General features: G+C 41.1%; 2 protein-coding genes across 2 annotated transcripts; both read left to right on the forward strand.

Moving 5' to 3' along the window:
• Positions 1-6397: 6397 nt before the first annotated feature.
• Positions 6398-11733, forward strand: LOC119738718. The gene is made up of 6 exons (XM_038213654.1): positions 6398-6601; positions 7965-8125; positions 8376-8466; positions 9220-9393; positions 9908-10002; positions 10808-11733. The coding sequence occupies exons 1-6, from the start codon at positions 6499-6501 to the stop codon at positions 10889-10891; spliced, it is 708 nt and encodes a 235-aa protein (XP_038069582.1). The 5' UTR covers positions 6398-6498; the 3' UTR covers positions 10892-11733.
• A 5417-nt stretch (positions 11734-17150) lies between these two features.
• LOC119738308 lies at positions 17151-23648 on the forward strand. Its single transcript, XM_038213153.1, has 6 exons — positions 17151-17594; positions 19959-20119; positions 20450-20549; positions 20837-21001; positions 22565-22662; positions 22835-23648. The coding sequence occupies exons 1-6, from the start codon at positions 17453-17455 to the stop codon at positions 22910-22912; spliced, it is 744 nt and encodes a 247-aa protein (XP_038069081.1). The 5' UTR covers positions 17151-17452; the 3' UTR covers positions 22913-23648.
• The last annotated feature ends 2238 nt before the right edge of the window (positions 23649-25886 follow it).

The raw sequence follows: 25886 nt of genomic DNA on the forward strand, positions 1-25886 counted from the left end.
AAACAGTGTCTGACAATACTCGGATGTGGTGTTCACATTCAAATGAGATGTAGGTTGGTCATAGAAAGCGTCGTCTGATCACGGATCCTACACACAAAGATTAACGACTTGGCCCAACTCCTGGTCAGACGCGTGATAACGGTCAGTACTGGTGGCAAATACCATGAATACTTTTCAACAAAGACCACTGCGCGCGGTGGCTTTCAGATTTTCAAGGCTCTTCGCCCGATCTGGGCGCGAAGTCTGTCAAGCCAGCGAATTATATTTTTGAATATTCATGAGTCTACGTTTTTTGTCTTTATTATTAAATTTTGATAAGTGATAACTACATAACCATGGTAATGCCGAGCACAATATCTTTAGCTTTAAGATGGACAATGAAATGTCGCTTTTGTTTCATCGGTTCGGCATCCTATCTCTCTAAAGCCCGGTTCATACTCGGCGTGAAAGCGAAAGCGAACGCGAATTTGTGACGTCATGGCAAGTATTCGCAGTGCGAATTCGTAAAAGTTGAACACATTTTAACTCGGGCGAATTTCGCAGCGAATGTTTCATGACGTCAAATTCGCTTCGCATTCGCTTTCGCATGAAGTATGAACCGGGCTTAAAACTTTAAAAAACGAAATTTGGGCAAACGGTGTTCTCTTCGAAATTTGACGTTTATTTCCCGGGTAAATACTTCATCTATGACGACAAAAACTGCAAAATACCATCTGTTATATCCTGCAGTATTTATTTTTTAAATAATTTGGAACAAGTATATCTTAAATAAGAAGTAGTTTTACTTACAGTTTTATGAATATTTCCGTTTTAGATGTCGTGCAAAAACCCAACACAATGACACATCTGGAATATTCGCGATTACGCGGGTATTAGTGCCCGTTATCACGCGTCTAACCAATTAAGGCAAGTCCACTGAGTGCATTTTGTACTAGAGCTCAGAACAGTCATTTATCCTGGTGTCTATAGGATCCGTGGTCTGATGAATATTGTGATATGGCATTCACAATTGTATATTTTTCCCTTTACTTTATTTTACTTTATGATTTTTCGATTGATTGTTTCATATTGTTTTTCGTATTTCCCTTGGTTTTATATTTCTTTTTTTTTTATACATGTATGGTTTATTTCATCACAAGAGGGTTTGGATGTGCCATTTAGGTCAGGCTAGGGACATGGCCCCATTAGCCCCCCCCCCCCCCTCCCCCGGATTCACCCTTGGGCTTTCGGCACACCGCACTTGCCCACCCTCCGCCCCGGCAGTAACCTCTCTGGCTCCGCCCGCGTGGAAAGACCATTTTTGTTCATAGCGAGAGGGCACTGTTGCTTTTGATGGCCGGCTCAGTGACCTTGTTTATTTGTGTGATGAGGAACACTGCTAGTTTTCCATGAGTGGGCAAAGTATAATGGTGCGAGCGGGGCACTAATAATTGTTCCTTCGAGGGGCAGTTTTGCATGTTGAGAAGTTTTCTCGAGAGGAGCACTATTGTTTGTTGATGTTCAATTTTCCATCTAGAGAAGGTGCACAATGTTGTTAATACGAGATGGGCACTTGTGTTTTGAGAGGCAGTTTTCCATTAGGGGCCGTATCACAAGTCAGACACTTTATAAATACGCATTTGCTGACTTGTGAGGCGTCGGACTGATGGGCCTTTATTTAGTTGGGAGCTGCGATTTTGTCGGCCTTATGAGGCGTCGGACTTATCAGCGGACCCCTTCCAAGTTCCAATACAAGACAGGAGACACATTTATTTTCAGCGCGAACAATGATGAGTTCGTGTGCGTTTGAGGGGCAGTTTTGTTTTCATCTCGAGGGGCGCATTTATAACAGCGAGAGGGGCACTTTTGTCGGCCTGGGAAAATGTGTGGGGGGGGAGTGCCCTCCCCCTCCCCGGTTCGGCCGCCCCTGCTCAGAGCCTAAATATGACGTTAATATGGTCCAAACTGGCATGATCCCGATTTCCACATTCCGACTTGACTTGTAACACCCCTTCTCCTCCACAAATTCACAGTTCCCCCTCCCCCACCCCCTGGTACCGCCCCCCGGAGAATTTGGAATTTGTCATTTGCCCAGGAAACGTCTTTTTTAAAGACTTTTTGTAAGTTAGTAAAACGAAGAGGCACTTTGTTTACGCTTTTCAAAGTATTTGCAGCACTTTTGATGGCCTGAACATTTCAGGGAAATGTTGTTGGGTCCACCCGTGGCGCCCCTCATAAAATACTGGTGTCTATCCCCCACAGAACAAAATTCTGGCTAGGCCACTGCGGCTGAAATGACAATGCAGGAATACGGTTGTTGACTAATCTGCCCGAAATCATTCACCTTTTTGTCGACCCCAGTAAATCCTCACTTTGAATGGATATCCTTGGGTTGGTTGGCCTATATATAGCTCTCTTTGCATGGATACCAGTTTGACAAAAGAAGAGCGTAGGCTGCAGGTCCAATGACTGGACTGCACCCCCTACATTTATTTCAGTAGGCAAGCCCAATATGGTTTGTCCCGGCGCCACTGATTGAGGGGCACAGTAGTCACCGATCTGAGAATGCACAGGTATAGGATGCCGGTGCAGTGCGCATGAATACAATTAAAACACTGGCATACACCTACAGTTCACCCATAGCGGCCACGAAAATGCAGATTTTTGCAATTCAAATCTGAGTCAGTGAATACAGTTTTCAAAGATGCGTGTTGAGGTACATACCTAACGAAAATGTACAAATGAAGTGCTTTTGGCGTAACGTAAAATGAAATTGGCTCTCATATGAGCTGCTAGAATTATATCAGTCACAACCATTATACTCTCTTAAAACTGTGTTGCGCAACTAAACACAATCTTGCTATCACTTTATAAACATTTTAGAAGATAAGCTTTACTCTTTAAATTCCGAAACGTCAATATTCACTTGCTAAACAATATCCATCAATACTCTTTATCACGGAGGAATAATCACGTTTATTATTCAAACATGGTTAACAAGCTGATAGCAAGAAAGTCTTTAGAAAACTGTGAATTGCTAAAAACACCGTTTTTGTAGTGTACTCTCGGCCCACATCGCGTGATGTCTTGGTTGGTAATCGTTTCTAAAGTAAATTGTCCAAGCTTTGCAAAGTTCTCTGCTTATAGCCCCATGAAATTGCGGCCCCTCGATACTTAACTGCACAGTTCAGTTGAGTTCCGAGGTCACATTTGACACGCAGCCAGCGCGTGATCGAGTGAGCTTATATTGTATGTATTTACTCCAAACAAATTTACAAGGCGCCGATCCAAATGTACTGGGCGGCGATATAAGAGGAGGGGGACCCCCCTCTCCCTCATAATGTTTGGGCAGGGAGGCAATATTGCTTGTATGTATGTTTGAACAGCGCACCCAAAGGCCCATGGGACGTCGTTGCTAGGTAAAAGGGCGCCCTGTTTTGTTGGCGCACGGAGCCCAAAGGGCCATCGCAATTTTGTCCTTTAAAAAAAAATAGGTAGAACAAGCAATTTTCAAAATTTTCAAAATGGTTGCCATTGCTTGTGATGATATCCTACCTATTTTTTTTCAACGGACAAATCTGCGATGGCCCTACAGCCAAATATCTTTCTCATGACATACTCTGACTGTGCCAAATTCCATGCTTGTATCTTCAAAGGCAGAATCCCATCACCTATCTGCCGTATACTTTGTAGGCCGCCTCCGGTTCCAATGGTTTCAATGCTACTCCCCGTGCATGTAGGCGTGGTTTGAGTTGAAATGACATCACAATAACGACCCGGATGTATCTGGTCTCATTTTATGGACTCTGTCCAGCACACGTGATCTCTCTCTTTCTCTCTCTCTCTCTCTAGTCGACAGAAGTCGGAATCATGTTGAGATTTGCCCATTCATGTATATCCTACATTAAGCTAGGAAGATCAGTTTGAAGCACACCGATGTCCCTAGCAACTACATCTATACAGCTGAGCTTTGGTCTTCCCCTATTTCTCCTTCCTTGTTTTGGTGGCCAGATGATAAGTTTAGAGACTAGATCTTTGGTGTTCCTGTATAAGTGTCATGCTAGTTTAAGACGACGTAGTTGTGTCTTACAGGACAGTTTTGGTTCCTTGCCATATACAGTTGGGTATTTGTGATAATGATGCGGACTCCAATGTACATTAAACATTGCCGTAGAAGTCTTGTATACCACCCATCTAGTTTTCTTCCAATTCCCTCGTAACGGTCCATGTATCGGAGCCATACAGGATGACAGACTAGATAGTTGACTTAAAGATCTCTTGAAAAAAAAAAAGTAAGACTGCTGCAAAACTGCTTACTGACTGGATGGACCTGAAATATATAAATCTAAAAATTATAAATCTAAAAATTAATGTGGCCTGACGTTGCGAACTTAGCAAGTTCTTCTTCTTCAAGAAGAACTTGCTAAGTTCGCAACGTCAGGCCACATTAATTTTTAGATTTAAAAATCTCTTGTTAGCTCTTGTTGAGGCCGGTATCCAAACCGGATATCCAAACAGAGTCCATTTTGTTCACGGTGACCGTTTTAGCCGAACTTTAGGCTAATTTTGACGGACTTTTTTTCGGGGAAAAACGAGTGTGACAGAAAATTTAGCAGAATCAAAATTTTGGTAGCAGTTTTCTAGCAGAATTCGGTAAAATTTGTGATTTGACTGAAAAATAGGGCAGATTTGAAAATATACCGGTAGCTGATTAGTTTTGAAAAAAAGCTTCAATTTGAGGTTCCCTGGCGCGTAGTAGGGCACAGTTGCAAGCCATGCTAAACCGTGCAAATTTATCTAATTTCTTATCTTATTTTAATGTTACGATTTGTGCAACATTGTGCATGCGGGTATAAGTGTTTATAATGTATTTCGTGTAATAGTGGGTGATCTAACAGATTTTGTGTAAATCTAGCAGATTTTTGAAGTGCATCTAGCAGAATTTTGCTGTTTACCAAGCGCGCACGAGGATTCACACACACGGTAAATGCGCATGCGACAGTCCACTACGCATGCGCTTTACAAAGCAATCGTGGAACTGTCGCAAGGGTGTAGTACGCACGCGCTAACGTCGCCCAATTCCAAGCGAGCTACACACGAAGAGACGGCTGCGCGGTACCCGTACCGCGCAACCATCTCTTCGTGTATGTTAATTTTCCCGAGCTCAATGATGCCGAACTGGAGAATATTTATGGACTTTAAATATATCTCCTGCACAAAAGAAAGTTGTCAACGAACTACTGAATTTACAACTGTAGTTGTAAACGAACTCAAGCTGGACAAATTTCTCCGAAGATTTTGTTTCAGGTGCATACTGCTTCGCACAAATAAGGCCACAAAAAAAAATAAGTCGGTCTCTGGTCAGCGCGCGCGTCGATTTTAATCATGCGCGTCGATCTTTTTTTTTTCCAAAATGTTCCGCGGTAGCTCCAACAGCGACCTCTTTTTCCGCACCTCCTCAATTTTTTTTACCAAAGAGCACCAAGGAATGGGAAATTGCACCAAGGCAAATGATCGAAAGCAACAAGGCAAATTATGGAGGACACCAATGTACATGAGGACACCAAAAAAGCAAAATAGTACCCAACTTGTCTGTACAATCCAAGCTTGAAAAAAAAAAAAAAAGCTGCGTGGCCGCGTCAATTCCGGAACTTTGGTCTGACCAGAGACCGAATATTTTTTGGGGGGGCCTAATCGGCAGCTCAATATGCATGAGGTTTACATGTATAACATGGTTTGTTTCGCTTCGCCTCGGGAACTAGTTTGTCAACTTCCAATACCTCGGGGAGCGAATAAGGACTGTCCACCCTCAAACCATGTTATATTTGTATATTACTGGCCCCGAGATGTAGGTAAGCTACACTGAGGGACCAGTAATTCCACCTTTTTTTTCCAGAAATAAACCGTGCTATTACTTCACCTCATAACACACTGCCATTTAGTAGCCGATCACTGCCTTGTCGATAAAGGTCTTCGCATAATGGTCTTCGTATAAACTTTTTACTTCCCAGACACCTGGCAGAATCGGCTAATAAACTGCTCCAATTTGATCATGAATATGTATGAGGTGTAGTTATTTCTATTACTGAAAGCTCAGAACGTCTGCATTAAGATGTGTATCAGAATTCTGAAATTATAATGTCAGATGTAAAAAGGACAGGGAAAAATGTGGGTCCCAAATTGAGAATGACCAAATTTGCAGTCGAATAATTCAGACGTTGTTAAATCACACCCCTGCACATTATCCAGGTTAGTCACAGCTATAAGCCCACAATAATTCTGACTGTGACCTCCAGTAACAATGCGCTTTTCGAAATTGCCAATCACCCGTAGGCCACAAGTGGGCTGCCTTTCCTTTTTTTTCGTCGATGCGATTGTCATTCAAATCATTTACGAGGTCTGCGTGAAAGTGCTAGCGGTAACGCCGATCCTTGCAGTCGGATTAGAGTTGGACCGCCGGTGCACACACTCTCGACTCTTTCGTTCGCTTGGTATTACAGTCTGCAGAAGAAGACCAAAATGTACGCTGCCGTGCTTTTCTCCGTGTTGATAGTAGCTGCCTCCGCGGTCGGCGAAGAACCCGAGAAATGCTGCTCTGACCCCTACTACACGTTCATAGCAGGTAAGAATATCAACTCCAACCCAAAATGTTTTTCTCGGTTGTTGTTTTTTGGGGGGCTGCAGTGCCTTTTCTCGTTTTATTAACCTAAAAAAAAGTGTCTAAAGCGCTGTAGGTGCGGTAAAACTTGCCCCCATAAAATGTGACCAATTTACTAGACTACCTCCGTAAATAAGGGACACACTTGGGTCTATTTTTTTGGTGTAAATTTCGTGTTGAAATTTAGATACACAAACGTGATCAAACGAACCTGGATATTACATGAAAAATAGACGTCTGAGAAAGGAGGGACTTCTTTTCTATAGCTTTTAATAGGGTGTGTGTGCTTCTAAAACGTAAATAAACTACAAAGTATAGATATGAAAATCGAAACTTAACAAAGTTCTACATTTTAGGGTACATGTTCGAAGCGAGGTAGTCCAATAAACTATTGGCCATATTTATGGGGCTAAATGTTAGACAAACTGTTTGTTTGGCCACCATAGGCAAAAACCTTCAGAATTGTTTTACTAATTTTCTGCCAAAACATTCCTAAAGGCCTATATAAAAAGAAACTCAAAGTGAGTCTTTTGACTCATTATCGTAAAAACAAAATGAGTCATTTTGTCCGTGTAGTGACACACTACGGCTCAAAGTGTGTCACTACACGGACAAATTGACTCATTTTTGTTTTTACGATTATGAGTCAAATGACACTATTTTTGTTATACGGTTATTGTATCTTAGAATGCCTAACTTGATTTTCCTTTCCGTTTAGAACCTTTAGCATGTGATTTCGCCCATATTAAACACCAATCACATTTCGAGAAAAGTTTGCTGAAAGTTGCCATCACGTGACCACGACATCCAATTTGTTAACCAGTTATATACAGTGTCCATATCCAAAATTATTTTTGATAGCAGTGTATTTTTCAATGTTAACAAAATGCATATTTCCAAAACAAATAGTCGGCATAGTATTTTGGCCCCATCAATGGGCTAAAATCGCATAACCAAGAAAATGACTTCTTCCTCATCTCACACTCTAAAAAAAGAAAATTAGTCAGAATTGACTATAAACCAGTCAAATATGACTAGCTATTCAGGGTCAGCTGGGTGCAACTGAAAATCAGTCAATCTGACTAGATTTTCCAGTCAGTATTATTTACTATAGGAAAAATAGGTATGCAAATAACTAAAATTGGAGTCAAATCCAACTACTTTTTCAAGTCATAGTATGAAACTTCGCACGTTTAACTAATTTCCTAGTCAATTTTCAATAGCTAGGACAACCAGTCAATATTTTGCTAAAGCTGTTTTTATAGCCCAGAAGTTAAGACTCATGTATCCGACTACTGATGTGTCATTCATTCATGTTTAATATCAGAGATTGTTGCGACTGAACTGAAAGAAGGCGCGCTGCTGACCGAACTGATTCAACAACCTGGGGCCTACGATTCCATCGACAAGAAAATCGGCTTGAAATACAACGTACACATCTCTAATGGCACCCAAGAAGCCTTCCGGCTAATCGCAGACTACAACGAGGTATTTGTCTGGCTAAATGTTGTATTAAGGTCATGTATAGAAATACACCTTAGTTTGATGTTTTCCTGGCCTGTAACTGAAAGGATCGTGCCGTTCGTGCATCGGGAACCGTTACGAGGTGTCCAATGAAAACAGAAGCCCTACATCTTAGAAAATTCAAACAGTGTCCAATTGTCTTGTTGATTGATATCATTAATGACAGTTGAAATGGCTTTGTTTAGATCACATATTGTGGTTTATTTATCGACAGGGAAAGGCCTACGTTATCTACAAAGAAGAGGAAGAAACAAAATGCGACATCTATACCTTTTCCTATGGTTTCCCATACAACTGTGTGCCAGGTATCTGAATCAGTCAATTTGTGCTTGCTTACGCCATGTAGGTCTTTATGGTACTTTCATTGTCATCAAATATAAATTTCAAGAATGTTTATACAATTGATAATCAAAAGAACTGAAGGTATATTAACCTAGACTCAGAAATCCAATAGACAGGTGTTACTGTTACACCCCACCATAAATGGTGGGACGTGGACAAGTCTGCGAAAAAAGCCAACTCTCCTCGATCAGAAGTGTCTCGGCTTCTAAAAAAAAAAAAGTTTGTTAGAGAAATCATCACTTAAAGAAATCTTGTCAATAAGTAAAGCAATGGATTGAAACATCTCTGAACACAAGTGGCGGGTCGTTTTCTCAGGCTTTCCTATACCTGACCTTTGATGGTTTCTGTCTACCCCGATTAATCAATGATCTGATTGGAGTCGAACAGTTTTCAATTTGTGTTTCAGCCCTCGCTTGTCATATTGGTAACCAAACCATGGGCGTCGCGAGAGGGTGGGGGAAGGGAGGCACCCCCCCCCGGAAAACGAAACAAAAGGAAAAAGATGTTCGAAGCCATATTGCTGTTAATTTGATGGAGGGGTAGGGCAAATGCTCCCCTGTTTAAGCTCGGAAAAATGATAATATAGAGAATTGAGAATATAATAAAAAAGTTAAGAATTTTGGGGAAATGTGCTTTGCTCCCCCCCCCCCCCCCCCCCCCCGGGAAAAAATCCTGGCGACGCCCATGAACCGAACATTGTATTTCTTCCTATACAGAGGACAGCAAGTTTGCCGGTTCTGTAACCATCGGCGATCGAGCTATACGTGCGAACAACTGGTACCACAATGACCAGAGTTCCCCCTCCGAAGACGTGCACACTGTGTACACCATCGAGGAGGAGGAGTGCGTTGATGTCAGCAGCTTCCAGCGAACCTTCGACCCAGAAACAGGTATTAATGCAGTCTCAAAATCTGGCACATTTGGTAGAACTTGAGAGTGTGGAGACATGCAAAGCAGGCATGAAAATAAATCGGCAGATAAAAACGAAATATGGTACCTAGTCTCTATGTTGTCGAACTTGTTCTAGTCTCGTTTTTAGACTTAAAATTAAATGGTCTCACGCTCAAGTGCAACATGCTGAAAAAAATCTCCTTGAATATTAGAACAGATATCTTGAATTTGGCTGGTTCAATCTTATGGCTCTATATTTGCACTGCTGAATTATTGAGAATCTTAGTGGGAATAAATAGTGGGCCAAGCTTACAGCTGGCCGACATTTGCTTTTTTTTTATGCACTCGGGCCTCAGTCTGGCACTAATGGTAAAAAAGATCCTTCATCTAACTTTGAAACAGAAATAATGTTAAAACATATAGCGACTCGAGGGATCTGACGCATTATGACAGTACCTATCATATTGCCGTGATTTGCAGAATGAAATTGCTACCAACTTCTTGTATTTTCAGGAGATGAGATCAGCCTTGTAAGGTCCACCTATTCGGATTTCAGTCTGGGCATCTGCCATCCGGATGATTGGTTCAAAGTCCCAGAGGAATGCCAGGTAAGATGGTTGACATTCTTACCCCAACCCGGATGCGAATTTGTTCCGTAGGTGGGTTGCTCAAATGTCATGCATAATTCTGTTTCCTTTGAATTGTTGCAAGACACTTAGGTTCTCGTTCTCTTTCTCGTTCTCCCTGGATTCAAACCAGAAATCTTTCTATCCAATAGCCTACCGTTTGGTAGCTTGACGACGTCCGTAATTTAAAATGCTTTAAAGGTTACTGGTTGACTAAATAACAACAATGCCCTTGACATCATTGCCCCGTTTCATGAATAAACATACTGGCCCAATCGAAACTGTTGAATTATTCATAACTTTTGAGCAACCCACCTACGGAAAAGAAATTCGCAACCCGGATTCTTCAAACTTCTTCAAAAGGAAGTGAAGGATTTTGTCAGATGGGGAAGGTACCCTATACGGCCCAGTCACTATCGTCGTACGTCCAAAGAGTTTTTGGTGTGAAAATCAGACAGATTGAGTTTTCCAGTGAAAGAGTAAAATTCGAATCTTTGGAGTGAGTTTGAAGTTGAGTGAGTTGGAATTTGGTGGAATCTTATAAGTAATGTGCGTTGGGTTCATGTTTACAGAGGTGCAATTTGAGAATTCAGGAAATTTGTTGAGGAAAAAAAGGGCAAGTTGGAGTTAGGAGAGGAAATTGAATACCATTGATGAGAGAAGGTTTTATAAAACCTGTTTCTGTTCTCAACAATGGTTAATATACCTCTGGGCTAGTGTCAAAAGTTAACGAATACATTTTTTAAAGAAGTTTGATGGACTTTTTGTCTTATTGATTCTTCCATAGGCTGGGAGAGCAAAGATGGTCGAAGGCATCCCCAAGAAATATGCCGGACTTCGCGGACCAGGAGGAAAGCGTCTGTTCCAGTAGATGACTCGTAAATACGGCTTCAGTTTGAAGATGGAAAGTACTTAAAACGAAATATCTACCGAGCTGAAAGATTTTAAACGCTTGCGCATAAGTTTCTTTTAGATTTATACTGGTTGAGGGTTAATGATAATTTAGTTTCTGCTGGTTCAAAGAGGCCTGCCTATAGACAATTATCATGTTGCGGCCATCTCTTTTTTTCCCATTCAAATCAACGTAACCAAAGCGAGGCTGGAAGGAAAATGGTCTGGTTCCTTTTGCATTAAAACCATTATCATTCAGTACTGTTATTGAATACAAGGAATAAAACTGAATTGGTGGCAGCATGTATAGTCCTCTTTCTCCCTGACACTGACTTACTGATCACCCCATGTTACCAGTGAATTAGACTGGACATAGTCACATCTTGGCCCAAAGGTTTGACATAGGATTATCCCGAATGACTAAAGGGTTAAATCCGGCCCACTGTTCGGGCCACATGCATGAAAAGACTAGAATCAATTGAATAGAATTTGCTCGCTCTGTGACCAACCTTTACTAGGCTTTGATTGTCTTGTTTTATCTTTATCATGGTTTTCTTTGGAACCAAACTGCAAATAATTTACAATTCAGTCTAGGTTGCTAATATAAGCATGTGAACCTGCTTTGTTTGAAGGTCGGCAGCCTGTGCTCCACACTCCAGTGTTTTGTGTTTAAACAAAAACATGATTGATCATGATTTATCTGGAATTCTCTTTATATTGGTATTGTTTGTAAATCTTTGTATTCGTTTGGAATAGAAAACAAGTTTGTCTTGTCTAAAAAATAAAATTGAAATATTCCACAATCAGATGTTTGAAATATAATTGTGTGTTGCCTTGTTTAGTTCCCATTGTGCATAATTATATGGGTTTGAGGTTTCAACAGCATTATTGTCAGACGGTTTAATTATCGTCTTTGATGGTATCACGTCCTTGTTGTACTTGAAAAAAAAATTGGCAAAGATCTATCAGATTTTTTTGTCCTCATAATTTGTGTAATTTCATGATGCGCCTGCCTCTGTCAGCACTTGCTTTTGTTTCTTGATATTATTAAAACAAGTGGCATTTGATAATTGAAAATGCAATTAATACATTGCTGAGAATATTTTTCACTCGCGATAGATGTAACAGAGCTACCTACGTAAATCAGTACGTTCTCCTAAGTTCTCCTAAATACATCGTTCACACAAACATCGAACAGCTCTGTCAAACTAAACGTCCTATTTTTGGCTTTCCAACCCTCGGGATGAAGGTTCAACCATTATTGGCTCGGAAAACAAGTCCGATCTCCCTGGTAATGCATATGGGTGGTCAACGGGGAAGAGCTTTGCCCCCCCCCCCCTTCCCCCACTTTTGTAAAAGTGGGGATATCATATCATTTCCCCCTCCCCACTTTTTTCGGCCCCGAATAAAAATTGTAGCTGATGTATATGATTGAAAAGCTCAAAATAGCTGATTCAATGACTCCAAACTCGAAAATGATGTTTAAATGAAAGTGTACAGATTGTGCCAAAAGATGAAACAATTTTTTATATTCTGTAACGAAAGAGGAATTACCACAGGCGCGGTTCTAGGGGGGGAACTAAGGGGGGCTTTAGCCCCCTAAAAATTTTGTCTAGCCCCCTAAAATAAATTCCGTAAAAAAAATGGCATTAGCAAAAAGAAGGATTGTGATGTACATGCGAACGGTCTCCCCCTAAAGAAATAGTCGTGACAAGGGTGCATTAGTTAATATAGTGTGAATGATTTTAGGATTTTATTGGCGCTCCCCCCCCCCCCCCCCCCACCTATTGATTTTCGGAGGCCTAAGTGTCTGGAAAAAATAACCGGTTTTCATTTCAGCACGCCTCCCTGAAAAAATTCTGGATCCACCCTGCTAGCCCCCCCCCCCCCCCCAAAAAAATATTGGTTCTAGAACCGCGCCTGAATTACCATCTTCAACTAAAGCTCTAGTTTAAACACCAATAATGTTAAAACGAGTCACTCATACAGTGTTCGGTAGTGGATAGCGTACTTGTTCTGCCGTGGCAGTTTTTTACTTATTTTTCTTGGCGGCAGCATGGGGAAATCATTGCTTTCTTTAGAAAAAAAACAAATCAACATAGCTCAAGCAATATCTTTTGATTCAGTTTGTTTGATCTAAACTGTTGTCCTACCGTCTCAATGTTGATAGCACACGGCCACGTATATCTTAAACTTGGATTGAAATGGAACAAAATCCGTCATCACACTTTAAGCCTGGGGATCGGGTTCGTGTACTAGGCACAATTCACTGTTGGAAATCCAACATGGCCGACCTCAATACGACAGTATTCTGGGGGTCCAGACCGGTATTGTGTGCGTCATGCATCATATAAGTTGTGATGGATTGTCACCTGCATCGCAAACAAATACCTTTCGGGCCAAGGACACATCCTTGCTACCAATCTCCCGGGGTTTTTCTTTGTTCTTTTCTTTCCATTTATCACCGCTTCTAAACGTCTGATATAACTTCTGGTTGAATTAGAACACTGGGAATATTCTTGAATGGTGTTGATACGAAATGAATGGTGCATGGCCGGTACCACAGCCGGTCGGTGCAGTCAGTGACGAGTCAACCGCGTCCCCGGGGCTCACTTTATTTCCAACCACTATTCCAATAGTAAACCCTGGATAGGAAACTTTCTTCCTGTATCCTGATTCGATACCGCAATTGGCTAGTAATGGATTTTTATCGTGTACTTGGTGCTATTATTCACAACGTGCAGTACGTGTTTTCGCGATCATTCGTCCACGCCTTCTCGAAAATACTAATTTCCTTTCCAATTTGCTAATATTATTATGAAATATGATACTGCATGTTGTCTCGATAAGATCGTAATAGTTTAATTTTAAAAATCGTGTTTTCGTAACTCACGCCGTGCTTGCGCTGCGACGAATTGACTCTTTTTACCCCAGACGCCGCATACAAAAACAAACGGTAATGTAACGCATATCCAGGTACCAGACTGTTCCTCATTTGCATACGTGTTCAAAAATCTTGCACATGCAAATGAGCCAATACCAGGGTGAGAGAGCAGGTAGTGATTCGAGTTGTGTACACTTTCGAACGGAGGATTATAAGAAATGAAGTTGGGTTTTCTTCGGTTTCTTTGTCATTTTTGAAAGAATAAAGAAACAGAGATCTAAATTGATAAAAATCAATGAGAAGTATAGTCAAGGTGTGCGCAGTATTAGATTGCTGGAAGGGGAAGAAAGGAGCGTTGAAGAATAGGACAAATTATTATTCGCAAGTAAGTTGGGTTTTTTTAACGAGGCCTATACAACATGGCATGGAGGAATATGAACATGGGAATGACAAAGCAAATTATAATATCGTTAATGTTGTCGCTCTGAGTTTGAGGGGATGGAGGCCTGTGTGGTAGCTAGCGAGATATTCTGTTCAAATTCCATGCGATCTGGGCCTGTCATGCTGGTCGGCATCATTTTTTTTTAAACACATAGGCCTAAACGTGCATGACTGATCCGGCAATGGCAATGAACAAAAGTTGACTTGTTTAAAATAGTTTATTCGAATAACTTTTATTACTTTTATATGCAAAATCTGACTGAATTATGTCTGCCTTGGTTTCACGCCTACCGAAATGTTTCTATTCTTTTTCTCTATAAAGAGAAACCGAGGAGATGGTTTATGCTAACTTACTGCACAACCGGCCGATTGACCTTCATATCAAACAAAGAACTTCAGCAAAGCCATAGCAAAAACCACCAGTTGCAGGACGATATCCGAGATGGGCGAAAATGGAGAACTTCACGGAAGGATGGAATCGACTGTATCATCCACTGAATGGAACATGCGATGTGATAAGCATCTGAAAGTTTGACTTAATCAATTCTTACGATGTGGAACTGTTAACATTGATTGATTTTGTTTTTGGAAAAAAGCTGTGGAGTTCAACGCAAGTATTTTCATGAGCTCCCAAGATGACTGTCACATTATTGACAGTTTGTATGGTGAAGAAAGCAATGAGTACTTTTACGGTTTGAAATTATATTGTGTTCGCCGTTATAATAAGATTACTAGCTATAGCCATAGTATACCGTCATATTCGCTCACAAAAACGATTCCCAATACACTTACAAGTAATTATATTTATTTTCAGAAGTATAGCTAAACATTTAATTATAAACAAGACCGTGCGTAGCTTGAATTATTCTTTGACAAAATTAGTATAGTACTATTTTGGTTTGTGATTCATCTCCTTTCACACAATATCACAAGAGGTGAACGATGTCATTCCCTGATCAATCTAGGGACGGGAAGAAGTTTTTACTGATTACTTTGTAAAATTAAGGGTTTTTTACTTTTTAGATTCTAATTGGTTCATGTATATGGAGATCAATGTAAAGACCCCTCTCAAAGGTCCCCATCTTCGTAGGAATATTAAAACTGCGTATTCAACGCGCGCGAAATACGGCGCAGCCGATTCGCGTCATGAAAATATGACGCGCAAATGCCGATGCACGTGGCTATCTGTGTCCGCCATATCTAAAAACAAAAACCATCGTCTTATTGGTAAAAGGGGGTCCGCTCATAAGTCCGACGCCTCATAGGTCCGACACCTCATAATTATGTCCGACAAAATCGCATCCCCTAACCAAATAAAGGCCCATAAGTCCGACGCCTCATAGGTCCGACGCCTCATAAGTCCGACGCCTCGTAGGTGCGACGCCTCATATCTCCGACGCCTCGTAAGTCAGACAAATTAAACGCCTCGTTTTACCGACGTCGGGCTGATGAGGCGTCGGACCTATGAGGCGAAATAAATAAATGTTATGCCTCATAAGTCCGACGCCTCATAAGTCCGAATTTTCGGACTTATGTGGCGTCGGACCTATGAGGCGTCGGACTTATGATACGGCCCCGGTAATGGTAATAGTGTACAAATCGTTTATGAGCAAGTGTTCACAAAAAGCTAAGGAAAGAAGAATGCAGAAAATACAAACTGCTCAATTTAAACTCGATCGCAAAGATGATTAGAAACCTTTAAACAGTACCTGTGGTACAATGTCATGAACATTTTCGGGGAAAAAATGCGACTGATGAGCTTTAAACAGTAACAATTTTAAGGGATATTATTTTTGAGAGAATGACTTGTAACAATTATTTGATTATCTTAGAAACTAGTTACTGTTTTTCCCTGCAAAGAGGAATATTGTAACCCCCTAAATCTGAGTAAGTCCTATCCCATTGAGGCCATATACGTAGACAAAAATCAACAAAGACCAGCCATTGCTGGACGCATCGTTGCTCCTTGGGGTCCACGGCCGCTCAGGGCTCCTCCAACAAAGTGCATGATCCACCGTCTAGGGCTCTGTACCGCACTCGCATGTTATTGAACTGGGACGCAGTTCATTGCTCCATTCAACCTTTGAACGGGTCTCTCCGACTAAGTAATAGGGAAACCTTATTTTTTCCAACCAAAGGAGTTACTATTTTTATAGTTAAGCCTGATTTGTGAGCATTTTTGTCAAGACCGGCGTTTATATTATCGGTGTTTTTCATTTAACACCTAATGTCGTCGTGTGAACGAAACAAACCAAGTACATGTAGCACATTAAAATTTAAACCCTTTGACCTATAGTCATGACATTTCTTGGGTATGTTTATGATGAGTTGTTCTACGCATGTACCGAATTTCATAACTGTTCGTCACTCGATTACCGAGATCTTAGCCCCCCCCCCCCCCCCCCCGCGGCTGAGAGATGGTCAAAATACCCCGGCCCTTTTAGGGTTAAAGTCCGAGTCGAAACGTGTTTGTCAACTTCCACATTCACAAAGTTTTAGAAAATACTAAGAAACGAACAAAGTGCGGACGCGGAATCTCTTAAGACGCCTGCTGAATAAGAATCAGCTCCACGGAAGTAAACCCGTACCACACTGTCATCTTACTCTCAATTGTCCGAAATCCCTGGCCAATGGTACTTAATGTAGCGTGATATCAGACAGAGGGAAAGCCCCAACGCCTTTATTTGTCATTGTGTTACCAGAGTCTTAGGAATTCTTTTGCGATATCTAGGGGGATGTGTTTAAGGTAACGATAGGGTATAGGGAGATTTGAGGGTACCCCTTCGTCTCATATCGTGCTGGGTATCGTTGAAATTCTAAAGACAAGGTCCGTCCAGGCAGGATGGTGCTAGGGGCGGAGCCTGCAAAACAAAGTCTTTGTTTGGCTTAAATAGACATTAAGAACACCATTAGAACCCTGGAAATATTCTTGAGAAGAGTTGACACGAAATGCGACACAGTGGCTCCCGATACCTCAGTACAGTCAGTGACGAGTTTTTTTTTATTTAAATGTCTGTTTAATTGAATAATAAACTAAGATTCTCGGATAAACATTCGAATTTTGCATGTTCAAGGGGTGTATGTTACACCCAACGCCGCCCGGCGCTCCTCATTTAGGAAGGCAGTTATTGACCAGTGAAGACGTTAGGTATATTCCACGGCGAGCGTTGTCCAAAAGAAATTCGTGAGCGATTCGAAGACAGACCTTCTAGAAAGATGTCGCCCAGTCTCCTTGTCTGCACCATGGTCGTGATTGCTGGGGCAATGGCAGCCGGCATGCCTATGTCCCAAGAGATGGTCGGAATCCAGTCCAGCCATGTGCCTTGCGATGCTCCTTTATACTTCACTTTTGATGAAGGTAGGCACGACAAGAAAATACTCCAAACATATTTTTAGATAAACTATTGCTGCCAATGAATTAGTGTTTGTGTGAAATTCCAATTGTTATTTGCTATATTTCCAATAGGGGGCCTATGGCAAAAATGATGCAACCTGAAGCCGCTTCCGAAACAGGTTTTTTTTTTGGCTTACCTTGTACCTCAGACAGTGTTCTTTCATGTAAGAACTGTAAGGAATATGTTGACAAAGTCTTTAAGAGATATTTGTAGGCAAATGTGTGGCCAAACCTAGTGAATTTTTACATTCTTTATTTTTTATTTTTTTATTATTTTATTACCTTCACTGCACAAATACATTAGAAATGACATGTGGTGCAAAAGGGAAACCCCGAACAGGCACACAGGCCCACTAAATGACCCTTGTTCACACATCAAAACCGAAAAACAGGGGACAAGCACAACAACAAGCAAACAACCGAAGAAAACAAAGAAATACTGTTCAAAGAAAAATCACAAAAAGAAAAATTAAAAACTACAATTAAAAACTACAATTAAAAACGGCCACAAATTCGTCACCGACACCACGAACTGACACCGGTGGTCAGCGTTGCAGAAATACAAATCAGAGAAAAACGCTTTGAAAGGTTTGACACGAATTTACTCAGTAAAATATTCCATCTATCTTAGAGGTTTTAGTATCACTTGAAAATGCTTTAACTACTATTATAAACGTTAAATTGTGAAAATATGCTTAGTTATTTAGCAATTAAATGATTAAGATGGGTGTCAGTTCGTGAAAACGAAAATGTATGTGTTTTCGGAGAGTGCGCGCATGCAATAGCGTTAGAAAGTGTCAGTTCGTGAAAACCAAAATTGACGTGTTTTGGGGAAAGTGCGCGCACACACTGCGCATGCGTGCGCGCACTCTCCAGAAGCACGTCAATTTTCGTTTTCACGAACTGACACTCCCTAACGCTATTGCATGCGTGCACTCTTCGAAAACACGCACATTTTGGTTTTACGAACTGACACCCTGTGCAGAGTCACTTCGTGGTAACTCAAAAAACACAAGAATTGACCAATTTCTTGAAAATTCATTATTAAAATTTGCTTATTTAAGATGATTTTAGCAATTTTAACTTCATCATGTTAAACTTCATGATACAAACTGCTAATATCGGCAAAAAAAAGAAAATGTGATTTTTTTTTGTACACATGTGATACAGAGGGTGTCAGTTCGTGGTGTCGGTGACGAATTATTGCACCAGCATAATAAAAAATATACGGGTGAACTCTACCCAAATTACACATCACTGGCTAGTGAGTAGTGGTCAAGTAGGCCCGATTTAAAAAAGGAAAGAACTTGTGAATTTCTTAGGTTAGATGGAATTTCGTTCCAGGAGTTGTATTTGAGACCGCATGTTTCCACCTTCGTTTATCACGCGCCGGTTGAAGACGCCATCATGTAGTAAAATTTAAATAAATTGGCCACATACTCGCCTACAAATCTCTCTTCAAGAGTTTGTCATATTCCTTAGGCCAAAAATAAAAGGCTCCGGTTTCTGGTATGCGCGCGCGTCGCCGTAGCCGCGCGCGTCGGAAAAATTAAAAAGTTTTATTTTTTCAATGTAAGATGATGTCTCAAAACCGCCAAACTCACTGGTTTGACTGGAATCCTGCTGCTGCACAATTTTAACGTGTTTTTAGATGGGGATACGATCAAGTACAAGCTTTATGCGGCCTCTCCGGGCTCCCATACATTTTGCACTAAATTTAGTCGGGCACCATTTGCAGTCATCAGCCGACATTTGAAAAAAAAAATTAAGAAAAAAAGCTGCGTCGCAGCACCACTTTTGGGGCAAGCTCCATACCAGAAAATAGACTAGCAACTGAAGCAACCAGTCCAAAAATACTTTCCTTTTGAGTCAGGCGCGGTTCTAGAGCCTATATTTTCAGGGGGCTAGCAGGAGTGAATCCACAATTTTTTTGCAGGGAGTCGTGCTGAAAGGTAAACCGCTATTTTCTCTGGACCTTAAGGTCTCCGAAAATCAATAGGGTAGGGGGGAGGGGCCTCGTACCATATTCTCACTCATATTTTCAATGGGGAGCGCTATTATTACCTGACAGTGTTCAAATGCACCCTTCTAACGACACATTTTTTTAGGGGGGGATCGTTGGCATGTGGCGTCGCCTAACATTTTGCATTTTGCTACTGCCAATGTTTTTATGGAATTTTTTTTTTGGGGGGGAGGGGGGCCAGACAAAGTTTTGAGTGGGCTAACCCCCCCCCCCCCCCCCAACAAAACAGTTGTACTGCTGGACGACCCAGCGCCTTCACGAACCTTTCGGTTTATTTGCATTTTCATTTTGTTATTGTTACGAAGTCGACGTCATGTCTTCGGTGAGCGAGGGCAGCCTTCTGGTCGAGTACGTTAATTTCGATGGGGCGTACGACGCCAAAGCCCAGCAGTTTTCAGTCAGGACGACTGTGGATTACTTCAATGGAACACTGTACACCACTCAAACGATTGAAGACTACAAAGAGGTGGGCGTGTCTTTATTATTACTAGGAGTATTTTATATTATGATCCTCGTGTTTTAAGATATCAAAGCCGATTGATTTCAATGATGTCTAAGGAAACCTCTTGTCAAAACCGGAATGAAAATAATCGGCCCCGTGGATAACATTAACAAGTCCCTCGCTATAAAACTATGATCCGGCTCCGTTTAGCTTCATTTTTGTCAGATGCCTGATTGGCATGAACAACTGGTGAACACGAGGCAGGCAACAGACAAAAAGTCTCTCTCTACAGAACAGTTATCCTGTAGGCTAGTTTTAATCTTTGGACATGAATATTATTGTTTGTCTTTGCAGGAGAAAGCGTACATGATATATAACAAGACTGGGCATGAGTTGGTGTGCGTTGTAGATGACATCGCAGGAAAAAAGTTCCCGTATCAATACTTCATTCCAGGTACAAAACACATTGTTGTTTACGATCCTATGAGTGCAGTTTTTTTTAAAGGAATTTTGGCATTGTGTTGCCTTCACTTGATCTACTCGTAACAATAACAACTGTAATTTTTTGGCACCCATGTCTTACGTTACCTTGGGTTTGTATTTTCTGGTTTGGGTCTATTCGATATGCGGACTGTTGCGATTCTTGTTCGTGAACGCCTAATCTACATTTCTTATTTCGTGACATTCAATGCATTTTACTTTATTTTTTTTATCTCTCTTTTAAACTGTTTTACGGGACAGCTACTGCCAAGTTTGTAGCAGAGGAAACCATAGGTGACCGTGATCTTGTTGTGGACAAGTGGTTTGAGAAAGACGAAGCCGGAAACAAGCACACCATCAAGACTGTGACTCGTGGAGAATGTATACCAGTGGCAATCGTGCAACGTAGATTCGACCCAGCCACTGGTGAGAATCCTGAGAGAAGCGTGTGTGTATGTGGGCGGGGCGGGGGGGTGGAGATGACAGAAAGGGGGATAAGAACAGGACAGCGTTAGAAAGGGTGGTTGGCCTAAAGTGGGTGTAAGTGAGTGAAAGATATACCTAGTTTGTTTTAAGGTAAATTGGTCCTCGATTAGCTTTTCGGGATATGGTGGACACAGGTTCTTTATTGTATATATAACCACGGCAAATAGCGCTCTCCATCTCAAAGGACGCCCCCGCCCACGCGCCATCTTGTTAGGAAAATTCATAGAAATTACATTAATAAATACCTTGGAGAGTTGATGGTTTCTGATTGGTCGAGACTCGATCACGTGGCCGGGCATTAACGGTGATAATGGACCGGCTTCAAAGATCAAGCGAATAAATGGCCCCTGAACCAGCATTGATCAAGCCCTGAACCAGCATTGATCAAGCCCCGTTCAGCCCCATGCACGCCAATGATTGGTCAAAATATAGTAACAGTCCTGCGGTAGCTTGTAACAATAGAGCAATGCACATGCGCTCAACCGGCCCCCATCGCGTGAGACTGACGCGCGCGTACGCAACACAGTTGCTATGGATGCGTGCGTGCGCGCGCGTAAGGAAGTTTTGAAACGACATCGTACAGCAGTGCAGTATATACTGAGGATGTTTACGACGAAAGTGTAGATCTACGATTTATTTTCTTTGAACACTTCACCCACCGACATATTTACCTTTCCTAAACCAAGCATCTTTGTAATTCCGGACACAAGGAATGTGTAAACGAGATTTCAGCTTCCTCCATCAGGTAAAGATACGAAAACATTGTTGTAATTTGTTTCGCTACGGCAGCAGTTTCTGTTGAGTTTACGTCGTTATAGTTGTTAAGCTAAAATATGGCCCATGAACATGAACACAAAAAAGTCTGGAAATATCGCCGAAAGAAAGTCACAAAATTGGAGCATTTTAATTGTTTATTTCGTTAAAAAGGTATTTATTAATGGGAATAACAGTGTGAGGATCCGGTCTTCACTGCGTGATAATGACCGGTTGTGGGGGTGACCGCTGTTAATGGACCTCGACTTCGTCTCGGTCCATTAACAGCGGTAACCCCCACACCCGGTCATTATCACGCAGTGAAGACCGGCTCCTCACACTGTTATTCCCTTAATATTGCACATTCAACGCGTGTGTGCTCAGTGTGCAAAAAATAATGTTCTAAACACGCCCGCGTGTTGCTCGAAGTTTCTTCGATATATACGGCGCAGCGCGCCCATGCGCGTCACGAATAATTGTGACGCGCAAAATGCCGGTGCACGTGGCAATCTGTGTCCGTCATTATCTAAAAACAAAAACGAAAAAGCTTAACAAATCGTTTTTGAGCAAGTGTTCACAAAATACAAACTGCTCCATTGAAACTTGATCGCAAAGATGATAAGAAACATTTAAACATTACCTGTACTACATGGACAGTTTAGAAAAAAATACCACTGATGAGCTTTAAGCAGAAACAATTTTAAGGGATATTATTTTTGAGAGAATGACTTGATGTTTTTTTCTCCTCAGATAAGGAAATTCAGTGGATGGAAAGTCGAATCCACAATTTCCATCTTGGTATCTGTGACCGTGAGAAGTACTTCAAAATCCCCGCCGAGTGCCAACAGGTGAGACCTCCGAGTTGGGCCTCCCTCCGAGCTCCCACTTTATTCACTCCGATACAGAATTCAGTGCAAAATCAATCGTAGAAACAAATAAACTTGATAATGAATGAGAGATGTTGGTGTTTTTTAACCAAAGCTGATTATATTTTGTGGTTTGTTTCCTTCTTTTCTCAAGGGTATTGCTTTGAAGGACCTCACTGCAGGGGAGATGTACCAGCAGTACAAGAAGCTGCGTAGATTCCGTGACTTTTGATTTGCCTTGATGAAGGCTTCGTCGAGTCGTGCGCAATCAAGCCGCATTTCTGTACTTCTGTAAACGTCATGTTAACGTAGTAGATTTTAGTTGAAATGTATAATTGCTTCAGTCTGACTTGTAATAACAGTTATTGATTATCTTAACATTAATAGTTTTGCTGAAAGAAGACTACTTGTAGTACCCTAAATTAATCTGAGTACTATCCCATCGAGTCCGTATGCATACGAAGAAAGAAATCAACAAAGACCAACCATTGTTGGACACATCGCTGACCCTTGAAGTTCCACAGCGGCTCGCTGATTTCTTTCCGTATGGGTGGAACGCTCCAAATCATGAACAATTCAATAGTTTGGGGCCAATATGTTTATTCATGCACAGAACAATGATATTAAGAGCATTGTTGTTACTTAGTCAACCAGCTACCTTTAAAGTGGATGGCGTGATGAGCTATGGATACAAATATCCCTGGTTCGAATCCACGTCGTCGTTGCTTATTCACATTGACTATTTGTTTTTATTTTTTATCTCTGAATATCGTTGAGATAATTCTATTTTAAGGCCAAAAAAGAGAACGAGAACCTAAATGTCTTGCAACGATTCAATGGAAAACTGAGTTATAATACATTCGAAAAGCTGAAAACAAAACAAAAAACTGGAAAACATCAAAATGATTACTAACATTAAATGAAACGTGCAGCTTGTACCTTAAGGGAATAAAACAAGTTCGAGAATACGTGGACTTGGTCTAAACTTCATTATCGTCGATGTCGAAACCAGTCGAGTTTTCTTTCTGAAACCAATGAATTAGATGTAAGCAGCAAGAAAATAATTATTAAGGGTTCTCAATATTTTCTTTGTGCGACGTGCGTGTAAAATAAATTCTACAGAGTTTTTCTGATCAAGACTATTAAAACAGAATTAGACGACCTGAAAGTGAGCGATTTCCAAACGAAAACTTACATTTAAGTTGTGATTTAAACGATAAGGGATACATAGTCACAGTATAAAGAATTTACGTGAAAAAAAAATGCTCAACCCTAGCATTTTGGTTAACATCCCAAGTTTTGCTTAAAATGTGATTTTTAAGCTTTAAAAGTACGCGCTTAATGCCCTCGACCCAATAACTGATGCCCAAGTAGGGAAAATACAGGCTGGCCATAAGTTGGTCAGATTCCAGTATGGGCCGCAGAGCACAGCTATGTGGTTGCAAAGGCCTAAGCGTCGCCGTTGTTGAACAAAGTTAATCCGATTACGCCCTTGTACGTTATAACCATATCGAACAAGAAACAGATGCTACATGTAACAGCATTGAAATTCACGCACCCCCCAAAAATGGCTTTTTGAACGTTGTGTTTCTTAGAATATGTGCTCAGTATGATTGAAATGTTAAACTATTCGGTAACAGAAGAAGAAATTCTAAACTTCATGTCAATGAAAAAAATCGCCGTCATCGATGCCGAAACGTCAATGCTGGTTAGGCCTACTGGTAAAGCTGACCTTAAAGTGGGGAAGAAATCGTTCGCAAAACGTCCCAAAATTTATGTATTTATCTTAATCTCTATAGGAATCCCTCAAGTTGTTATTTCACGAACGGTTAAACACATATAACACAAGTATATTCCGAATTTTAGCTTAATCTGATGTTACAAACGCTTGTGTTACACCTTGAACTGAGGATTTTTTGCTGACCAAACTCACATGCATGTTTTCAGATTGGCCGATTTGGGGTCAACAATGCTGACGAAGCGCTTATTAGCAAATTCATTAGCGCGACTCGGCGCGACTTCGCGTGCGTCTCGGTATCGTCCAATGTAGGCCTAAGCCAGCAAAAAGGGTAATGTTTATTAATTAATAACTCGTGAAGGAGGCGATATTGCAAATGTTTACTGCACAACATAATGGATAGAAACCTTATTAATGTTCGTGAGGGAAAAGATCGACAGATATTGCAAATATTAGTGTTACAACTTTCAAAAATGCACGTAACCAGGCACATTCTTTCCAATTTCAACGAAAAGTGATGACATATATGGAAACAAACCTTGAAAGTTGTGTGGAGATACGGCCTTGCAAACGGGAGAAAAGATTTCTAAGATTTCGCCCGTTTCATTCCAAATAAAGAATTACGTAACCTTTATAAATCGTCCTTCACAACCACATGGCTGAGCATGGCAACTCAAAGAATACATGCGAAACGTATGCCGCAAATTCGTAAGTAATTACTCGACCACACACAGCTATTGCGATCACAGATTTATATAAATGTTTTAACCGAATTGATATTATTTAAGAACCAGTCAAAATAATATGTAAACAAATCCTCACTCATAGTTATCTGATTTTAGGGATTAAGTGACTTTTCCGAGAGTTTATATTTCTGTAAAGGTTACCGTACATACATTTTCATGATTGACGGCAATGTCCACAGAAATTTCCCATTTGTTTTCTGGTGTTGAAATATTTCTAAAATTGTGTATGGGAGGAAATACTTTCAAACCAGCCCAGCTCGGGGAGATGTATGCAGAAGACTCAGGCGTGGATCGGGGGAGGGGGGGTGTTCGGGGGGTCAACCCCCCCCCCCCTGCTCTGTCAAAAAAAAATACACAGAAATGTATACAAAATAATGCTCCCCCTCCCTTGGCTCTGACACCAAAAAACAATTGTACTGGTACTAATATACGCATGTGTCCAAAATACGGACAGAAAACCTTCTGGGTTACGGGGGTATTTGTACATTATAGTGTTAATTATCATCGGATTTGAGCAGCGCCTTCGCTCGTGCCCCCGCCCTGCAAACAGGACGCTGGGATACTCTGATGAGCTTCACAGAATCTTGTGAAGGAAGTGGCCTATGACCTATGTATAAAGCATCTGGCTGCAGCTGTTCAAGACCGCAGTTAGACAATGTGCGCAAATGCTATCCGAAAACTGCCCATAGAATTGTGCACATTTCATACCGGATGTGATTTCT

This window comes from Patiria miniata, unplaced genomic scaffold (genome assembly GCF_015706575.1).
Source record: "Patiria miniata isolate m_02_andy unplaced genomic scaffold, ASM1570657v1 HiC_scaffold_3, whole genome shotgun sequence".
Classification (NCBI taxonomy): Eukaryota; Metazoa; Echinodermata; class Asteroidea; order Valvatida; family Asterinidae; genus Patiria; species Patiria miniata.

Coding starts and splice junctions, on each gene's coding strand:
- LOC119738718 (XM_038213654.1), top strand. CDS start 6,499: ATGTACGCTGCCGTGCTTTTCTCCGTGTTGATAGTAGCTGCCTCCGCG. Junction 8,467..9,219: donor CCCATACAACTGTGTGCCAG/GTATCTGAATCA, acceptor CTTCCTATACAG/AGGACAGCAAGTTTGCCGGT. Junction 10,003..10,807: donor AAGTCCCAGAGGAATGCCAG/GTAAGATGGTTG, acceptor ATTCTTCCATAG/GCTGGGAGAGCAAAGATGGT.
- LOC119738308 (XM_038213153.1), top strand. CDS start 17,453: ATGTCGCCCAGTCTCCTTGTCTGCACCATGGTCGTGATTGCTGGGGCA. Junction 20,120..20,449: donor CGATTGAAGACTACAAAGAG/GTGGGCGTGTCT, acceptor TTGTCTTTGCAG/GAGAAAGCGTACATGATATA. Junction 22,663..22,834: donor TCCCCGCCGAGTGCCAACAG/GTGAGACCTCCG, acceptor TCTTTTCTCAAG/GGTATTGCTTTGAAGGACCT.